Source organism: Coturnix japonica, chromosome 1 (assembly GCF_054131305.1).
Source record: "Coturnix japonica strain WE chromosome 1, WE-NBRP24, whole genome shotgun sequence".
NCBI classification, from domain to species: Eukaryota; Metazoa; Chordata; class Aves; order Galliformes; family Phasianidae; genus Coturnix; species Coturnix japonica.
The window spans coordinates 44,537,836-44,558,333 of NC_140663.1; the positions used below are offsets into that span (position 1 = coordinate 44,537,836).

At 47.5% G+C, this 20,498-nt stretch overlaps 2 protein-coding genes across 2 annotated transcripts; both read right to left on the reverse strand.

Moving 5' to 3' along the window:
- Positions 1–2,649: 2,649 nt before the first annotated feature.
- LOC107313500 (cytoglobin-1-like) lies at positions 2,650–6,624 on the reverse strand. The gene is made up of 3 exons (XM_015861824.3): positions 6,451–6,624; positions 4,682–4,913; positions 2,650–3,674 (listed from the first exon to the last, which is right to left on the reverse strand). The coding sequence occupies exons 1-3, from the start codon at positions 6,543–6,545 to the stop codon at positions 3,546–3,548; spliced, it is 456 nt and encodes a 151-aa protein (XP_015717310.1). The 5' UTR covers positions 6,546–6,624; the 3' UTR covers positions 2,650–3,545.
- An 8,901-nt stretch (positions 6,625–15,525) lies between these two features.
- On the reverse strand, positions 15,526–20,452 carry LOC107313402 (heat shock 70 kDa protein 12A-like). Its single transcript, XM_015861574.3, has 4 exons — positions 19,997–20,452; positions 18,150–18,374; positions 17,672–17,843; positions 15,526–17,415 (listed from the first exon to the last, which is right to left on the reverse strand). The coding sequence occupies exons 1-4, from the start codon at positions 20,450–20,452 to the stop codon at positions 16,370–16,372; spliced, it is 1,899 nt and encodes a 632-aa protein (XP_015717060.3). The 3' UTR covers positions 15,526–16,369.
- Positions 20,453–20,498: the final 46 nt, after the last annotated feature.

The following is a 20,498-nucleotide window of genomic DNA, read 5'->3' on the forward strand; positions in this document are numbered from 1 at the left end:
TAGGAAAAATTTGTCTGAAAGGCACTGGAAGGGGCTGCCCAGGGAGGTGGTGGAGTCACCATTCCTGTTGGTGTTCTAGAAACATTTCAGTGTGGTACTGAGGGATGTGATTCTGTGGGGAAATATTAGCAGTAGGTGGACGGTAGGACTGGATGAACCTGGAGGTCTTTTCCAACCTTGGTGACTTTGTGATTTAGGTACAAGCTCTTTATGTAAAGGACCTGCTGTGGGTTCTGTTGGTCTGAAAGGGCTTTGGATCAAATCAATTATTCAGGTAGCTTCTACCTTCACGCAGAAGAAAGAATTTAGTATGTTTCCCTTGAGGTGGCACCACTGAGTTACATAACAGCAGCAATGTTTGTAATGATACACTGGCATTTTCAGCTGGTTCTAACAATGTATGCCCTAATTAAAGGGCCTCTGGAAGCCAGCTAATCATAGCTATACAGCACAGCTATAAATTCACTGTGTGAGTTTCTTCCTCAGTGTCTTTTTCTGTAGTGTTTGGTTTTCACTGTGATCAGTACACATGGGTGGTAATTCTCATGCAGAAGATAATTGTGCAGCATTCTGGCTGGCACTGAGCTAGAGCAAGGCCTTTACATCTCTGCAAGGACTTGGATCCAACATGGTTTGTGCTCAACCACCACATATTTGTGTCTTTTTAAGCTCCTGTAGAAACAGTATAATAGCAATGGCTACCTACTTATCACGCTTTTATTTATTTACTTGAAACCTCAGTGTGAATTTCCTCCCTAGGAACATTTTGTGAAATCTTGTGTTGCCCAGCTGCGTGATCAGTGTGAGCTACCAGTGTTCATCCCTCTGGTAAGCACTTGCTAAAATCTATTATCACGCCAGTGTTAATGGAGTTCTTACTGCTAGTGTGACAAAGGTGAAGTCATTTCTACGTGCATCTTGTATAGCAGAATTGCAGATGAGTGGGTTGCCAACTCCTGCAATAAAAACATTCCAGAAATACTGAGGACCTGTCTCCCCATGCATCCAGTGACCAGAGATGCAGCTCTGAGCATTTCATTATCTCTGTTCCACTGCACAGTTGATGGGTGGCGTAGACTAACCCTTAGTCTGGGTGATCACAGTGATTATGGAAAGGAATTACTGCATTGTGTAATTGAGAGTTTTGACAGCAGTACTGGTGTACTTGAAATAAAGAGGGAAGAGGGGGCTGCTTGACTTTAAGCATACCCTGGCTCCCATCTGTTTGTACAATCTGTTTTGCACCAGTTCTGCCCCAGGAATATGGCAAGTTTTCAGTATTGCAGCCAGGTGTTTCTGCAGGGCAGGATGAACTCCTCCATTACTGGGAGGGTTTTGCAGTGGATGAAGTTGCAGTCAGCATAAAGCAAGTGTAAGTGCAAAATGAGCCTTGTCCCAGAGGTGATGGCAGTGTGCAGCCCCAGGTAGGGCAGCACAGCACCAACATCCCATCTGTTCCACTGCTCTCCACCCCATGTTTCTCAGGGCACCTTCAGTTACAGGACTGTCCTTAGTTCTGTAAGCAGAACAGGTTCTAGCTTCTCTGGAAGCTGTAGCCCCCACTTGCACTGTAACTGCTGATGTAATTCTTGAATATTTTCAGTAGAACCTGGAGCTCTGGCTTGCGCTCAGGCCCACAAAAGCAGGAGAGTGTTGTGGGGGATCTGGAAATACAGGGGATGAGAGGAAGAAATGTTGGTTCCCCCCCACCTTTGCTTTCCTCTTTCTCCTGTGTAGGTGGGCAGGGGACATCAGCAGGCAATTAGGAAGTTCTATATGGGCTCTCACTCTCCACCTGATGTTACTGGAGTGACAGGGGTTCCCAGTACCTTCCCCAGTTGTACTGGGAGAGGCATCAGCAAGGAGACAGTGACACGGGGATGGCAAGCACAAAATGTTCCTATTTCTGCGGTTAGTTGAGGAATCAAGTGGTTCAGCCTGGGGTGCTGCTGGCTCACGTGGGGGAAAAAATCACTGCTGTCCAACCATTGCTTGTTTGGTGCTGACCGTGTGCAGTCTGCTGTAACCGAGCCATGAGCAGGCTCAAGTCCACTCTGCTGCACAGGCTGCAAGTGATCTGGTGTGGCAGATCTGGTTAACTGAGCATCAGTAATAGTCTGATGGCAAATTGTCTCTGTATTAACTTCAGAAACGTGAAGGTGAAAGGGTCTTCCTGGCATCCCCCTCTTCTAAGGTAGGATGTTGCCTGTATTGATTTGCCTGCATTCCTTTCTTTCCTATTCCCTGCATTTCACCAAAGCTGCCCCTGCCACAGGCCTTGAGGGAAGCCCTGGAAGGTCAAGGCCAGGCTGGATGGGGATTTGAGCAACCTGTTCTAGAGGGAGGTGTCCCTGCCTATAGCAGGGGTTGGAACGAGTTGGTCTTAAAGGTCCCTTCCAACCCAAACCATTCTGTGATTCTGTGTTTGCTCAACAAAGCTGACAAACTGAACTGTAGCACGTGTGTATTTCTACATCGTTTAGGTAATATTTTGAACCAGATAAGTGTTTTCTTGGCTCTACAAGATTGATTTTTTCCTTCTGGGGATGTTTTATTCCTTTGTAACTCCCCTGTCCCCCCACCCCAGCCCTGTGACCCCACACTGTGACCAGCTGCCACTCCAGCAGGGCCTGAATGAAAGAACACACCAGCTTTCCTTGTGTTTATTGTGTTACAGTGAAGCAGAACGGCCTGTGGTTATTTGCAGTTATCAGCTGATGATTTTACCACATCTAAGGAAAAGCAATTAAACAGTCCTGGACTTGGTCTCTGCTGAAGGGAATGTCAGGAGAAGCTGTGCAGGAGCTTGGTGCTGTTGCCCTCCCCTGGGTGCACAGCCAGAGCAATCTTCTGGGAGTCACAGTGCAAAATCCAGGTGCTGGAGACGTTCACCCCTGCCCAGGGGGATCCAGTGTTGCCCACATTCAGTGTCAGAACCATCTGTGCTGGAGGCTCTGAGGCACCTCTCCCCATGCTGGGGGCACTGTTGCCTTGTCCAGGATGGGCCTTTTCCTGTGTCTTTTTCAGATGTTGCTCCTCCCCATACTCAGAACGACCCCCATTCCAACAACCATGGTAGTTCAAAACCAAACCCACTCCTTTGTCTCTTAAATAATAACCTCTGCAAAGTCCGTGACCCAGGAGATGCTTCAAATCAGTTTCCCTCTCGTCACTGATGAGGATGGCAAGGTAAAGGCTAATGGTTCCTCTCTGGGCTGATGCTGCTGAAAGAAGCAAGTCTTCCAGAAATGGCAGGCTTTAAATCTTGGTCTTCAAATGTGGCCTTCAGGGGCCACCCCCAGAGGAACCCACCTGAAGCAGTGCAGCTGTGAAGCTCATCAGGATGCTGGCTTTGATGCATCTGCGGTTTTCATTTGACCACAGAAACTCAATTTTCTAAGGAAATTATTGATGTTAACATCTATATTACATAAGCCTTTTTTAATTATTTTTTTTACTTTTTCATTCTCCAGCTGTGGCTGGAGGCCCAAAAGCAGCAAATCAGTGCTGGTGAGAAGTCTGAAGAGCCTGGAGGTCGCCTGCCCTCACCAACCCGCTTCTTTGTAGATGTTGGTCAGGTGAGTGCAGATCTCGTTGGTCACCTTCTCAAAGGAGGCTTTGCAGTCTCCACCAAATTTCTCCTCCATCAGTTGCAAGATAATGTCACAGATGATCTAAACAGGGAGAAGGGAAGAAACAGTGTGAACTCTGTGTTAAAAGAGAGTACGTATTTCAAGTTGGGATTTTTGGAGAACAGAGAAGGAGAACAAAATTGAGGAGCGTATAGCATGTAGAATTAGAAATAAGTTGTAGAAAATGAGGTGCGTTATAGAATTCATCCCAAAATTACAGTCACTTCTGTATTTTTATCTACCCTGTTTCCATGTAATCTTGGCTGCGCCCATAACACACAGCCACTTAAAAACCACTTTATAGGACTGGTTCACTTGGTCCCTCCAATGCAGTCCTTGTGGAGTTAGATATGCCCAAGTGTTGAGGAGCGCTGTGCTGGACACCTACAGAATAGGTAACTTACAGGATAATTTGTCCTGCTCATTCACTGCGTGGTGCTCTGCAGCAGTGAGCATTTATGTGTCTTGATAGTTTCTGGGTAGGTGGTATCACGTGAATTGGTAAATCTTTTTCAGTGTTGCATTTATTGTTTTGCATGCATCTTTACCCTCAGTCATCCGCATCTTTCCGGGCAGGAATCCTCATTTAGTATCTTATTCAATAAAAATTGGATCTGCTGCTTTGGAAACCACCCTCCTTGTGACTGAGTGACCTCTGATGGAAGTTGCCTCTTTTTGCACTGTCTGCATTGTAGGGTGGATAACACAAAGACCTGTGTACTCTGCTATTGACTTCAGGTGGACTTGGGTAAACCATTTGGTCCTGTATGACAAGTGTGTGAGAATCCTTTTGTTCTGAGAAAACCTGCTACAACTCGTGGGCAGCTCTGTAGCTCTCACCAGAGCTGACCTGCCTGCACAGCACCCGCTGCACGGCCTTCTTACTTACAGATGCATTCCTGCAATCTTCCACCATCTTTCTCCATCTGTGCTGTAAACTGTGTACACACTTACACATACCATGCCTGTTTTCCCCAGTTCGTCCCCTCCAAAGGAAAGATGCCATCCCATCACAGCTGCACTCCCCAAGAAGATGACTCATAGCTCACCCTGAAGTTCTTGGGGTCAATCTTGAGCTGAGTGGCGTGTTTCTGGCCGAGTGGGTTCAGTATCCCAAGAAAAGCCTCAGTGTTGTCCAGGTGTTGCACCATGTCGTTGATGGCGGTGAAAACCCTCTTGCCATGGCCTCTGACCTGATCCGACTGTTTCATCTCTTCAGCGCTGTCCATGCCCTTGAAGTGTGTGAAGTAGGACTTGGTATCTGGGTGCTCAGTAAACATCCTGTTGAGAAATGAGATTTGGCCTGACTTTCAGATGGAGGCATCAATGCAGATGTGAATTCACATTCCTGGCCTTGTCTTAGGTATTTACTGGCCTTTTCCTCTCTTTATTAGAACAGATCTGTCCTTCCCATGCATTTCTATTCTCTTCCTATCCATGAATGATTCTTGTGCCCACAGCAGCCTGACTCTCTCCCCAGGGCACCCTCCTCCTCTCTGCATTTTAAAACCTGCTGGCCCTGCTGATAGTCTCTGCTCTGCTGGGAGGTTCACTCACAGCAATTTGGCCAACTTTATTTAGTCTCCCAGCAGAGTTTCACCTTTTCACAAGGATGTGTAATTGATATTCTACATCCTAATACCAGGAAGCACCCGGGATCTGTGCTATCTGCTTGAGGAAGTGCCTGAAGCTGTGCTATCTGCCCAAGAAAGCCAGCTTCCCCTGCCCTGCATTTATTCTGCTGTTTTGGAAGTGAACATCCCGGAATCAGATCTACAGGGACACGGGAGCACATTTGGGCAGGGAAAATGCAACAGTGCACAGTCATAAGGGTGTTCTGGACAGCAGATGGTTCCACTTTTGCCTCAGTTTGTATTTTCAAGGGGAAACCCAACTATCGTTTTTCTTAGTCAATCGCTTCCTGGAATCTGTCCCTGAGAATTCTTCTGCTAGTAATAGATAATTGTTTGAGTTCTCAGCAATGCTTATTTTGTTTATTTTAAGGTAGCATAGTTCAGTGCCACTCATAAAGGAAGTGACTTTTACAATATGCCAACTAGAGTTATCTTGATCAAACCACTAAGCCATCAGTTTACTTTGTTGAATCAGTTATCCACCTAAAATAGCAATAGCAGATTCTCTATTGCATTTCACAGAATCAAAGGACGGTTGAGGTGATCACACACGCCTGGATCCATCTGCTCCAACTGCTGCTCATCAGGGACACCCAGAGCAGAGTACCCAGGGCCATGTCCAAGGTGCTCTAGGAGATCTCCAAGGAAGAGACCCTACAAATTGTGAGCAGCCCATGCTAGTGCTCCCATCACCAGCACAGCACAGAAGTGCCTGATGGTCAGAAGGAACATATGTGCTCCAGTTTGTGCCCACTACCTCTTGTCCTGGCACTGGGCACCACTTTCCCTTCAGGTGCTTGTACACACTGGTCTCCCCTGAGCCTTCTCCAGGCTGAACAGCCCCAGCTCTTTCAGCCTGTCCTTGCAGAAGCAATGCTCCAGCCCCTTCATCATTTATCATAAATACATCACTCTTTTTTAGGGGTTGGGAGGGAGGAGTGAAGAAAATGTTCCAGCCTCTCCCTCCTTTACCAGACCCCTTCTCCCTTCCTCTTACTTCTCTTTGTATGCATCACTCCTCTGCACCGTTTCCTCCCTAAAGTTGCACAATCCAAAGCAAACCAAAATGTTCCTTGTGAGGCTGTGTCAGACACAGTGAGATGTGCTTCTAGGTGGCAGCTCCATCCTTCTTGCTGGTCCCAGCTGGACCCCCAGGCTAGCAGTTAGATGGGCTCTTTCCTTACCTGACCAGCACTGCTGTCCCATTGTCTTCAGCATCCGCATACATCTTCTCCCAGGCACCACGGGCGCTCTGCACCTCTGCTTCAGAGAAGGACATGGTGGAGGAAGGGAGGAGAACACGGAAGCAGTGATGGGATGATTCTGCTCCAGGTCTCTCTTCAGGGCTGTCTAAATACTGCCTGGGGGATTTAAGAGATCATGAATGGACTCTTTGTCTCTGTTCCCATCGGTCACATTTCTGTCGGCTTTAGGGCTGCCTAATCGCCTTTAATCAGGAAAGAAATTAACCACATGAGGAGGGAGGCATAGCACTCCTGCGTGGAGTCTGAGGCCAGAGCAAAGAGCTTCATGTCCAGGAGGGAAGGGAAAATAGGGAATTTTCAGTGGGGAAGAAGAAGGTTGACTCTCCTCCCTTCCTACCCCTGCCTAAGCCAGTGTTCGGCCTCTCTCCTTGACTTAACTACTTTGTTCCCAAGAATGTTGCTGTGCTCAGAACACCCCGGTGCCCTGCACTCTAAAGATCCCCTTTCCAGCTCTGGCTACTCACTCCATACCTACTTTCATGCTGTGGCCATTTCTTTCCTCCCAACCTTCTGCTCTTTGGCTCATGCTTTGGCCTTGGAACCAGGCAGATGGCGGACCTCACTGAGGCTGATGATGATGACAGAGCATCTGTGGGCAGCCAGGCTGTGGTGCCTTCAAGGGCTGTAGCATTCTAAGGCAGAAGATGAACCAGTACAGGATGCTGGGACTGCAGCAGGGCCTTTCCTCCTGTTGGTCACCCTAATTCTCCTGCCTTGCAGCTATGATAATGTTCTGTCCCTGAGCTTGGAAGAGAGGAAGAGGTAAGTGGCAGGAGAACACACATGGGCTCACTATCATGACTGTCACTGGGAGAAGGAGGCCAAAAAAGCTCAGATTATCCACATGGCACCCAGGCTTAACCTCTGGCAGGAATGTGCTGGTTAAGCTCAGAGCACGCACACAAAATAGGGCTTAGGGGCCTAGGGAACCACCGCTGCTGGAAGGTGTGGAGACAAAGCCTCATTGTTTGGGATGGTGTGGGGGAGGAAAAGAGTGGGCACAGTGAGCAAGGCCAGCCCAGTGCCTGGGGCAGATGGAAAAGGATGGCTGCTACCCCACAGAGACCTTCTGGAAGTATTGAATTATCACAGAATCACTGCAGTTGGAAGGAACCTCTAAAGACCATCTGATCCCACTCAGAGCCCCTCCAGTCTGACCCTAGGTCAGAGACGGGGCATCCACCACCTCTCTGGGCAGCTTGTGCCCGTGCTTCATTGCCCTATTGCAGCACCACTGAGAGGGGCATTTGAAATGCTGGGAGGATGTAGAGGGACTTAGCACAGGGATGGGACAGAGGCCAAGGACTTTGTGGCCTTTCTCTGGTCTCTTTCACCTCACAGCCTGTGTTTTTCCTTTCCTCTTTCCTAATAGAGGTGAGAGCAATTCACTGAGCTCCTTACAAATTCAAGCTCTGTGGCAATGGGGCAGAAGGGACAGGTTGCTCCAGGTCCACCTCGTGACCCCATCTTTGTAAGCCTGCCCTGCTGCTGTGTGCTGGGCCACCACATCTGCTCTTTGCAAAACTCAAGTACTGCTTGCCTCCAAGGGCTTCACTAGAACCGAGCACCCTCTCCTTCCCACCCTCTCTATTTTGGCCAACAAAAGCTGTCATGCAAAGCTGCACAGCCTTCTGATTTCTCCTTCCCAGATCCTCAGAAAAAAGTCCCAGATTTTAGAAGATCCAGGCATGGGGGGACAAGCATGAAGCTGGGGATGCTGGCCAGCTCCCATGACTGGTGTGCTGCAATGGATGACTACAAACTCTTCAGGAAGGATAGGCAAGGAAGGAGGGGTGGCGGCGTGGCGCTCTGTGTTAGAGTGCATTGATGTTACTGAGCCTATGGCTGGGGATGATAAGGTTGAAGCTCTATGGGTAAAGATCAAACCCCTCCCAAGTCCTGCCTATTCCTGTAATCCCCTCCCCAAACTCCACCTAAACTCCCCCAAGTCCTGCCTGTTCTGGGTAAACCACACCCCAAACTCCACCTCTGAAGTAAGGTTTCCTCCCCTCTTTGATTTACATGGAATTGAAGTGAGCCCCCCCAGCCCGTACATGTACAAGGGGACCCCCTGTACAACCCCTCCTGTACAGCCCCCCTGTATAAGGATTATCCTAGCAATATGACTATAGGGAATAGCTTCAAGCTGTGCCGGGGAGGTTCAGGCTGGACATTAGGAAATACTACTTCTCTGCAAGAGTGGTCAGGCAGTGGAATGGGCTGTCAGGGAGGTGGTGGAGTCACTGACCCTGGAGGTGCTCAAGGAATGTTTGGACGTTGTGCTGAGGGACATGGTTTAGTGAGAACTATTGGTGATGGGTTGGACTGGGTGATCTTGTAGGTCTTTTGTAACCTTGGTGATTCTATGGTTCTTCCCGTATTATTCTTATTGCTTGGGAAAATTATCTTCTGTTTTTCCCTTGCACAATTTGCTGAAGTCCTTATATGATAAATGTAATGATACCTTGTAAAGTTTTGGTACTGATAACAGGTTTATACACACCTACACACCACCTCAGGGATCTCTAGAGACCAGAGATCAGAAGCTTTACAAGCCTATTGCTTTGACCTTGAAGTGGAACAGCTGTGAAAAAAAAATGCTGTTGAATCATAAAGCTATCAGTGCTTTGCTGGCACTCACTTCCACGCCCATAGGGAATGGGATCATGGAATCACAGAATTGTAGGGGTTGGAAGGGACCTCTAGAGATCATCGAGTCCAACCCCCCTGCCAAAGCAGGCTTCCTACACCACGTCACACAGGTAGGCGTCCAGGCAGGTCTTGAATATCTCCAGAGAAGGAGACTCCACCACCTCCCTGGGCAGCCTGTTCCAGTGCTCCATCACCCTCACTGTAAAAAAGTTCTTCCGATGCATGTTGTTTGGTTTTTGTTTTTCCATTCCTTTGTCTTCTTTAGTTTGTTTTGTTTAATAATCTGTATACTGCAGAAACAGAGCAGGTACCTTCTGCTGAACAGACAGAAATGGTTTCTAGCATGGTATAACTGCAAAGACTGCCTCAAACCTGGGTGTGAGGCTCATTGCAGCTGAGGTGGGGAAATGACAAGTGGAATAGGAACCAAAGTAGGTTCCTATGTCCTTGGGGCTATGCTGCAGCCATCCTCATCCCAACAGCCACAAATGTTTCTATCATGGTCCTGCTTTTTGCTGCTCATTGTGTGCTTGGAGGGCTGGACGCTCTCCCCTCACCTGTTGAGCTCACAGAACCCAAACCCAGAAGCAGAGAGGGCTCACCAGCCCTGAGTCAGATGTGTAAGAGCGAACCCCTGGGAGATGTTTGGTTAACAGACCCCATGTTCAGCAAAGGGCCACAGAGACAGTGAGGGGACTGGAGCACCTCTCCCACAAGGACAGGCTGGGAGAGCTGGGGCTGTTCAGCCAGGAGAAGGCTCAGGGGAGACCTTATCAGTGTGTGTGCAAATACTTTAAGGGAGGGTGCAAAAAGGAGAGTGCAGTGAAGACAGAGCCAGGTTCTTGTCAGTGGTGCCCTGCACCAGGACAAGAGGCAGTGGGCACAAACTGGAGCATAAAGGTTCCCTTGGACCATCAGGCAATGCTTCTACACTGTTCAGGTGACAAAGCACTGGCAAGAGTTGGGCAGGGAGGTTGTGGGGCCTTCTCCTTGGAGATCTCCAACAGCCTCCTGGATATGGCCCTGGGGACCCCACTCTGGGTGTCCCTGATGAGCAGCAGTTGGAGCAGATGGACCCAGAAGTTTCTTCTGCTCTTTTTTTTCCCCCCAAACCCCCACATGCTTGTCCAACTGAGGTTAAAGTTACAACCAGGTTTCCTTGCTGCTCAGCTTGTGGTGCTGCTGCTCAGTGCTGATTTCACAGAGATGACAAGCAGCTGCATCTGCTGTGTGCTCAGTATCTGAGGTTTATTAGCTAATCAAATCAAGATTAGGAGCTGTAATCATAGCTGTTGGGCCTCACAGTACGTGAATGGGAAGGAACGGGGGTAGGAAAGCAGCTTTCTCAGCTGCAACCAGAATTCGCTTATCACTTCCAGTTAGAGAGCACCTGTGGACTTGGGTGGAGCTGTGTTGTGCTTGAAAGTATAAATTCTAAAGGGTAAGAAAAAGCAGGAATGCTCAGCTTTATGATTCTCCTTTTATCTCTCTAGTGACACAGACAGACTTGAAGTGGGTTTAGTCTGAGGAACAGAGGACTGATGGGCTGGGATTGAGAGGGCCAAAATTAACTGTGTGGGAAAGGTGCACGCAGGGTTAACCCCAGCCACTCAATAAGACGTTTACTGACAAGTACCATCTGACTGTAGATATATGATCAAGTTACTGCTGGGAGTATTTAAGTTTTTATACACAAAAACACACGTGTTGTATTCAAAATATTTCAACATTTATCCATCGTGAGGCATATTTACAGATGAATACTCTGAATCTTGCTTTAAATATTGGCAGCCTTAAGCACAAAGATAGCAGCGATTCTAACAGAGTCATTAGAGCTATCAAAGGTTCTAGTTCTGATTTTGATTTTGGTGCCCTGAGGGCTGCCATGAAGGAAGTTAACTGTTACAGCCAGACCCAGTACACAGCAGTGTTAAATTCTTTTCTTGGACAAACTGGAACTCATGCCGCTCCGTTCTGGACCTGCTCTTGGGTGCTCTAGTCAGCAGGAAAAGAAATGAGCTTCTATGGAAGTGGAAAAGATCAGACTAAGGGAGGACCCACAGCTGGACAGAAGGACCAAGGCAACTGCAAGATCATTCTTTGTACGTGTAATGTTGCAATCTAGCATTAGTATCTGCCCAGTCAAGGAGATCAAACCACCCAGTGGATTAAGGGAAACACCACACTCCCCATCCATGGCTTTGGGCCGGTTTGGCCGGCTTCTGTGACTAACGGAGCAGGGCGACACACAGACTCGTGTCTGGGGAGACAGGGAAGGTGAGAAGGAAAGAAAGGGAGAAGGGAGATGGGCCTAAAAACAAAACAGTGGCAACGAGCTATGGGAAAAAAAAACTAATTTACTAAGGAATGCAAGATGACACAATATAATTGGAACCGAAGCTAGTAAATCCAATAAAATGAGAGCGTGTGTTCAAAACCGAAGGCCTTGCTCTAATTCTGAAGGCAAGATGGCTGGAGAGCACACACCGCAGAGGTGGGCGGTAAAGACTAAGGGGCCACCTCATGGCTCCCAAGCAGTTTTGTCTTTCCCTCTAAATGGAAAATGGAAATAGAACAATGAAGTATTCTGGGATATGTAGTTGTTCTTCTCTTCTGAGAACCAGGTACCTGGAAATATCAGCAGTCCATGGAAATGGAGCATCACTCTTTAACTCCCAGCCTACTACATCATGTTATGATGTGGAATACTGATAACAAAAATCATGAAACCACGACACTCACACAGGTTTTGGACAGAAGTCCCCAGACTTTGTTGAATTACTGCTACACACAGAACCTTTGACTGGGACAAGGGCCTTTTAGTTGCACACAATGTATTTCTAAGAAATACTCTGAAGAAAACTAAAATACCTTTAATGATGTTCCCAGCAGATTTAAGCCTTATGAAGAGACCTGAGAACTGACTTAAGCTTTGTAAAGAGAGCAGATAGCAAACTAAGAGAGAAGCAAGTCTGAGATAATGCGTCCCTGTTACTAAGAAATTGGGAAAAGGTGCAAGGAGACCTGTGTGGATGAGTAAAGAGCTCATGTGCAAGCTCCACGGAAAATAGAAAGTACATGATATGTGGAAAAAGGGTCTGACCACTTGGGAACAATATAAGAATGTAGTCAGGGACTGCAGAGATGAGACCAGGAAGGCTAAAGCCCACCTGGAGTTGAATCTAGCTAAGGAGATAAAGGATAATAAAAAAGGCTTTTTAAAATATGTTAACAGCAAAAGGAAGGCTAGGGAGAATGTGGGCCCCGTACTAAGTGAGGGGGGCGTTCTGGTAATGGGGGATGCTGAGAAGGCGGAAATACTGAACTCCTTCTTCACTTCTGTCTTTAGTGAAAGGGCTCTCCCTCAGGAATCCCAGACCCTGAAGGTTGATGAGAGAGTCTGGGGAATGGGAGATTTCCCTTTAGTCAGGGAAGAGGTGGTCCATGAGTGCTTAGAAAACATTAAGGTCCATAAATCCATGGGAGCTGATGGGGTGCATCCGCGGGTGCTGAGAGAGCTGGCAGAGGTCGTTGCTGAGCCGCTCTCTGTAATCTATCAGAGGTCTTGGAGAAATGGGGAGATGTCTGAAGACTGAAGAACAGCCAATGCCACTCCAGTCTTCAAAAAGGGCAAGAAGGAAGACCCGGGTAACTATAGACCAGTCAGCCTCACCTCTGTCCCAGGGAAAGTGATGGAACAGCTTGTGCTGGATGCCATCTCCAGACAACTGGGAGAAAAGGAGGTTATCAGGAGTACCCAGCATGGGTTCACCAAGGGGAGGTCGTGCTCGACGAACCTGGTGGCCTTTTTTGAAGACGTCACTAGCTGGGTGGACAGGGGGAGGGCGGTAGATGTAGTCTACATTGATTTCAGTAAGGCTTTTGATACTGTCCCCCATGATATCCTTATAACAAAGCTGAGGAAGTACGGGATAGATGAGTGGACAGTGAAGTGGGTCGAGAATTGGCGCACTGGCAGAGTGCAGAGGGTTGTCGTTGGCGGTGCGGTGTCTGGCTGGAGGCCTGTAACTAGCGGCGTCCCCCAGGGGTCTGTACTGGGTCCGGTCTTGTTCAACATCTTCATCAATGACCTTGATGAGGGGATAGTGACCACCCTCAGCAAGTTTGCTGATAACACGAAGTTGGGAGGATTGGCTGACATGCCTGAAGGCTGTGCTGCCATTCAGCGAGACCTGGACAGGCTGGAGAGCTGGGTAGTAAGAAACCGGATGAGGTTTAACAAAAGCAAGTGTAGAGTCTTGCACCTGGGTAGAAATAGTTGCGTGCACCAGTACAGGCTGGGGGAAGACCTGCTGGAGAGGAGCTCTGCTGAGAGGAACCTGGGTGTCCTGGTGAACGACAGATTGACCATGAGCCAGCAGTGTGCCATTGTAGCCAAAAAAGCCAATGGCATACTGGGGTGTATTAAAAAGAGCGTGTCCAGCAGGTCGAAGGAGGTGATCCTCCCCCTCTACTCTGCCCTGGTGAGGCCTCATCTGGAATATTGTGTCCAGTTCTGGGCTCCCCAGTACAAAAAAGACAGGAATCTCTTGGAAAGAGTTCAGTGGAGGGCCACTAAGATGGGAAGGGCCTGGAGCATCTCCCATATGAGGGAACTGGGTCTGTTTAGCCTTGAAAAAAGAAGGCTGAGAGGGGACTTGATCCAGGTTTATAAATACTTGAGGTGTGGGAGCCATAGTGGTGAGGCTGGTCTATTTTAAGTAGCGCATGGGGATAGGACTAGGGGTAATGGGATGAAACTACAGCATAGGAAGTTCTGCACGGATGTGCGCAAGAACTTCTTTATGGTGAGGGTGACGGAGCATTGGAACAGGCTGCCCAGGGAGGTGGTGGAGTCTCCTTCTCTGGAGATATTCAAGACCCTCCTGCCCTCCTGGACACCTACCTGTGCAACGTGATGTAGGGAGCCTGTTTTGGCAGGGGGGTTGTACTCAATGATCTCTAGAGGTCCCTTCCAACCCCTAGAATTCTGTGATTCTGTGATTCTGTGATAATGTCATGAGACTGAATATGTACAAGTCTTTGGGGCCGGATGGCGTGCATCCCAGGGTTCTAAAGGAGTTGTCTGATGTGGTTGCTGAGCTGCTTTCAATAGTATTCAAAAGCTGTGACTGTCAGTTGAAGCCCCTGGGGACTGGAAAAAGGGAAACATTACTCCCATTTACAAGTAAGGGAGGAAGGAGGACCCAGGGAACTACAGGTGAATGAGCGTCACCTCTGTGCCTGGGAAGATCATGGAACAGATGACAGAAGAGATGACTAGAAGACATGTTAAGGCACATGAGGGATGAGCAGGTGATCCAAGACAGCCAGCATGGCTTCACCAAGGGAATGTCTTGCCTGACCAAACTGGTGGCGTTCTGTGATGGAGTGACATCAGTTGACAAAGGGAAGGTGACCAATGTCATCCGCCTGGACACACGTAAGGCCTTTGACATGGTCACCCACCACATCCTCATCTCAAAATTGGTGGGATACAGATTTGAGGGTTGGCCTACTCAGTGGGTAAGGAATTGGTTGGAAGGCTGTAGATGGAGGCTTGTGGTGAATGGCACTATGTCCAGGTGGAAACCAATGATGAGTGGTGTCTCCAGGCCTCAGTCTTGGGACTGGTGCTGTTCAACTTCATCATCAGTGACACCCTCAGCAAATTTGCTGATGACACCAAGCTGAGTGGTTTAGTTGACACATTAGAAGGAAGGTATGCCATCCAGAGGGACCTCAACAAACTCAAAAGGTAGATCCATGTGAACCTAAGGAGGTTCAACATAGCAAAGTGCAAGGTTTTGCACTTGGCTGGGACTAATCCCAGATACATATACTAATCCCAGATACATATACAGACTGGGAGAAGAACTCCTTGAGAGTAGCCCTGCAGAGAAGGACCTATTGATCCTTGTGGGTGAAAACCAGCCAGCAGTGTATTCTTGCAGCTCAGAAAGCCAATGGTATCCTGGGCTCTATCAGAAGAGATATGGCCATCAGGGACAGGGAGGTGACTGTCCTTTTCTGCTCTGCCCTTCTGAGGCCCCATCTGGAATACTGTGTCCAGGTCTGGGGCTACCAGTACAGGAAAGTTTTGGAGTTGTCAAGAGAGGGTCCAGAGTTGGGCCACGAAGATGGTGAGAGGGCTGGAGCACTTCCACTATGAAGACAGGCTGAGGGGAGCTGGGCTTGTTCAGCCTGGAGAAGGCTGTGAGGAGACCTCATTGCAGAGTTACAGTAAAAGGGGATTATAAACAGGAAGGGAATCAACTTTTCACAAGGGTAGACAGTGATAGGACAAAGGGGAGTACTGTTTCTGAGGCATGAACAGAGATATTAATGATCCAAATCATTTATTAGAGGTTCTAACATCCCTTATATTCATTAACTTTCCCAGCGGCTTTTACGTGTCAACAAAACACTCCACAAACACACCTTAACTATGCACGCGGGAGCTTATCCAGTCAGAGTCATGAGTCATTCCTAGCCACACACCCTTCCTCCAGTCAGGGCCATCATGCAGCCATCACACAAGCTTACTTGGCATTGTTTTTCTCTTCTTCTGGAGGTGTCCTTGGTTCTTGGCCTTGCTTCTCATGACATTAATCTTGTTCCACAGTTTCTGCTCTGAACAGTCTTTCATGTATTCCCACAGGGGAATGTTTTTGAGCTTAAGCAGGGAAGATTTAGATTGGATGTCAAGGGGAAGTTCTTTGCAGAGAGAGAGGCGAGCTGCTGGAACAGGCTTCCCAGAGAAGCAGTAGATGTTCCATCCCTGGAGGTGTTTAAGACCAGGTTGGATGGGGCCCTGGACAACCTGGTCTAGTACCAGATGTGGAGGCTGGTGGCTCTGCCTGTGGCAGGGGACTTGGAACATGATGATCATTGAGGTTCCTTCGAACCCAAGGCATTCTGCGGTGATTCTATGATGATGATTCTAGGTGACTGAATGATGACCTTAAGCTAAAAGAAACAGGTATGGGCATTGTATCACATACTGTCAAGGTGCAGATGATTCTACTGGAGGTATGTCAGAAAGGAAGGAACAAGGGAATCAGAATTGCAAACTGTTTACTGTTGTGAGAAGAAGGACAGATGACAGACTTCGTGGTCCATTTGCCTTTCCATCGTGGTGGCTGGCACCTCCCACATAGGCCATGCTGCTCTAAGACTCAAGTATTTACACTGATAAAAAATCTATTGTAATTATCCGACTTTGTTTGGAAGTAACATCAGTAGCTGTGGCTTTAAATTCAGTAAGCCCAAACTTAATATCCAGATTCAGTTTGCGTTTCCTCCCTAACTTTGTGTCTGGCATTGGTACTGTGCATGAACCAACCAGCTCCAGCCCTTCCTCATCTGCATACATTGCATCCTGCTTTTCTGTGGAATAGAAAGCAAACAGTGCACATGTCTGATCTGGTTCTGTTGGTGTGAAATCATAATGGGCAACTTCATTTATACTCACAGACTCCCCAACTCCCACCAGTTTCTGGAAGAGACCTTCGCAATAGACATAGCCATCAGCTTTTGAGACTCTTCGATTACGAATGTCATGGATAGCCGGATCAAAATCCCTACTTACTCTTAGACCGTATGTCCGAGCACTGATTCTTGAGGTAACAACTTCTGGATTGATTCCAAATAAAACAGCCCCTTTTGCAATGGCAAGCTGGGCCTCCAATGGACAAAGTATATGATACTTCTTACTAAAAGCCTTCCTGACCTCATCTCTCAAGATGACACTAGATGCAAAGCCTCCCACAAGCAAAATGTACTGGACCTTGGCCATCTCAGGCTTGTCAAGGATTTCTTTCAGAGCAACAATAATATTTTTGATACTGTATTCAAAAAAGCTCTTCATTTTCTCAAATGTAATCATGATCATCCCGTCACACCACGTGACTCCTTCTGCTTTTTTGAAGAACTGGGAGATTTCCTTCTTTTTTTCTGCAAGTGTAGTCAATCTGTAGTAGCAGTGCAAATAGACTGCCTCCCTGTCAGAAGAGCATTTCTGGAGACCGAAGTTGTACATCATCTGCTGTAATTCAGAAGGGCAAGTCTCTACATATTCATCCCATACACCATCATCAAATATCTCCCTGAGAAACGCAATGAAGTTTTCATCCACTCTGTTTCCTCCCCATCCACCTCCGGACGCCTTGTGTAGCTCCTTCAGGCAACAGTCTTCTTGGATCTCGTGTACTGTGATGTCTACCGTGCCACCTACACAGACACATGCACACACATGAATGAAGTCAGATCTTCTCTCTAAATTACCTTAGAAGACCCATTTTCTCCTCCCGTTTTTCTTCTTGTCCATGAAGTTTCCTTTAGTGAGAAACCAAAATAAAAATCCCATGACAAGCAGAGAAGTGGAGCCCAAGCACTGTGGTCCTTTGGGACCCCCCATATTCAGGGCTGCAAACACCCATGCTCTGCACCCAGCAAATGTGTACTCATTAAGAAGGGAGAAGATTACCTCCACAGTCAACAACAACGTACTGGATCCCAGGGGAGTCTTCAAACTTTTTACTGTTGCTGCCCTCTGTAAGAAACCCTTCCTGTGGAAGCTGTTTACACCAGAGTGATGCAGCCTCTGGCTCCAGGGCAATAATCAGCTTCTCAGAAGTCATGTCAGAGATAAGTCCTGCCTGAAATCACAAGATAAGTGTCAGTCTAGAAAAGGTGACAAGATCACTGCTGCATGGACACCAGCTGCTAGTGAGGCTGCTCTCACCCACTGTGGGGTAATGGCTCTTGCACTCCTGATTTCTGTGGGCTCAGTTCTGCACAGCCACAGGGGAAAGGGCAAAGCTTTTGTTATCGCCAGCTTGGGACATTTTCCTGCACACATATCATGCATAACAAGAGTTTTCACTCCGATAAAGAAAAACTCAAAATACAGACTAAGTAATCTCAGAAGAGAATGTGAGAAGTGAGATAACTACTGCCTTTACCTCCTTTGCTGCCAGCCGCATGAACTGCTTGGCAGCTGCAGTCCATATGGCTGGGACAGTAATAACCCAGGTGATCTCCTCAGGGTCACAGACAGTATTGAAAGAGGCCTCCTGGATATTCTTCATGGCATGTTGCTCCATGTAGCGCAGGCTTTCAGCAAAGACCAACAGTGCAGGAAGGGTCTTTCCATTGCTGGCTTCCAGCATCATGTCAGAAGTGACTTTCTACAGTTGACAGAAAATAGTTTAAATGTCTTTGGGGTTATATGTGGCAGCCTTGAGAACTGTCCTGTCCTCCATACACTGAGGACAGGAGCAGTGCACAAAGTGTGTTACAGAACGACATCCTGTCTCCATAGTTCAGTAAATTCCCCAAAATGACTTCGCTATGTGGCCAACTGAAATCTAACTGACACAGGTCAGCCATCAAACCTTGCAGTATTTCAATAGACAAGATACAAGTGTGGCTGATTTAGCTGACTGTTTTTCCTGTTCCAGGTTGTATAAAGACCCTGTAGGCCAAACTGAGCAGTGCTGGGGGAGAACTGTTCTTTCTATGTGACATAATCCTATGTTTCCCAAGCATGTGCATAGAGATTTCAGATTGCTCATGTGTTTGTGTGTGTGCAGATAAAAAAAATACACAGGACAAAATTATGTACAAATACACTTATGTTCTGATACAGTTACTCTGTAATATACCCTCTGGGTTTATGGTCTTATGTGTCTGCCTGGATGAACCTGAATCCTGAAGCAAATGGCTGCTCTAAACTCCCTCCATCAGTTCCTGGTTACTGGTTCTGTCTAGGAAGAGTGGAAATATTTGAGTGCATCCAAAGATGTTTCAGGAGCCAGCTTTCACCGCATGTGTTTCTCTTTGTTCTGCTTGGGCAGCAAAGTTGGCCGTACAGCACAAGGATCATAAACTAGATCACCAACTCCATCAACCTGGGATCTTCTGCAGCCATACATAGGCAGGTCCAGGGTTATTCCATGCTAACAGGCACACACAGAAAGACCATGTGCAAGCTCTCACAGCAGAGAAACACTAATGTAGAGAATATCCACAGTAAAATAAAAAACACAGATCCAAAAAGAACCAGTAAAAGCAGACAGTGGCACTTAGAAAACGTAAACTTCAGTGGTCACAAAGCAGTAAAAGGTGAAAGACCCTGTGGGACCCTGGTGCATAGATGAGGAAGCTCTAGAGTAGCATTATATTATTGTGAAGGTGATGAGACCCTGGAACGGGTTGCCCAGTGAAATAGTGAATGCCTCCTCCCTGAAAGCATTCAAGGCCAGGCTGGATGGATCTTTAAGCAAACCTGGTCTAGAAGGAGGTGTACCTGCCTAGAGCAGCAGGGCTGGAATGAGATGGTCTTAAAGGTTCCTTCCAACCCAAACCATTCTGTAGTTCCGTGTTTGGCTGAAGAAATCAACCCAGAGATGCTGTGAACAATTCTGAGCAAGCACAGAGCCTTCTGAGAAGAATGACGGCTGGGCACCCATAAATTGGCTTCAGCATATCCCTTCAAGAGAGGGAGAGAGAGGACAGCATAAGTGTACAACATGGAAAGAGCCCTGTCTATGACCTTGAGGCTGCCAAACTTCAAATCGCATAGCACTTCTGTTGTTCCCTTTAGAAGACAATGAATACCACCAAAAAGGAAAAGCCCATAAAGCCTCTAGCTTATCAACAACATAAATAACTTCTTCTTCCATTTAACAAAGTGCTATTTAACTACTCTGATCTTCACCAGACAAACTGCCCAGCTCCCTTCACCTCTTCCTTTAGCCCTAATCCCTCCAATAAACAAATAGCCCTGATCCCATAAGCAGGAACATACCCTGTCGTACAGGCTCATCTTGAAGTTCTGGAAGAAGTACCACTTGTCAACTTCACCGGGTGGCAAGTTCTTGTATTTCATCACAGCATCATAGCCAAATTTCTTGAACTCCTGATTCTGGTTGAACAGGATGCAAGTGGGCGTCTTTGGGGTCTTGTACCCATGTTCCATTCCCCAGTACACCTGGCGGATTTGGTCTGTGCCCGAAGCAAGGGAATAACAGTACCCACTGTAGGACGTGCCAAAATCTATCGAAACAACGAAGACCGAACTGCTGGCCATAGCTGACAGCAGAACAGAGGTGCACAGACCTGGAGCTACAGCGGAATACAGCTGTCCAACTAAAATGAAACCGATACTGCTCTGGCAGCAACACGAAACCAGCCCATTCCCGTCTCTAATCACGAGAGAGATTATAGTGTAACTGCAATTACAAGAATAACTGCTATTACCCATAAAAAGGAGGAGCTGAAGTTCACAGAGGGAAAACAAGTGCCTGACA

Excerpts from the sequence above, each read along its gene's own strand:
- LOC107313500 (XM_015861824.3), bottom strand. The coding sequence starts at position 6,545 with ATGTCCTTCTCTGAAGCAGAGGTGCAGAGCGCCCGTGGTGCCTGGGAG. Across the intron at positions 4,914-6,450 it reads GGGACAGCAGTGCTGGTCAG|GATGTTTACTGAGCACCCAG; the intron begins GTAAGGAAAGAG and ends ATTTCTCAACAG. Across the intron at positions 3,675-4,681 it reads TTGACCCCAAGAACTTCAGG|ATCATCTGTGACATTATCTT; the intron begins GTGAGCTATGAG and ends CTCCCTGTTTAG.
- LOC107313402 (XM_015861574.3), bottom strand. The coding sequence starts at position 20,452 with ATGGGTAATAGCAGTTATTCTTGTAATTGCAGTTACACTATAATCTCT. Across the intron at positions 17,844-18,149 it reads TGCGGCTGGCAGCAAAGGAG|GCAGGACTTATCTCTGACAT; the intron begins GTAAAGGCAGTA and ends TTGTGATTTCAG. Across the intron at positions 17,416-17,671 it reads CGTTGTTGTTGACTGTGGAG|GTGGCACGGTAGACATCACA; the intron begins GTAATCTTCTCC and ends GTGTCTGTGTAG.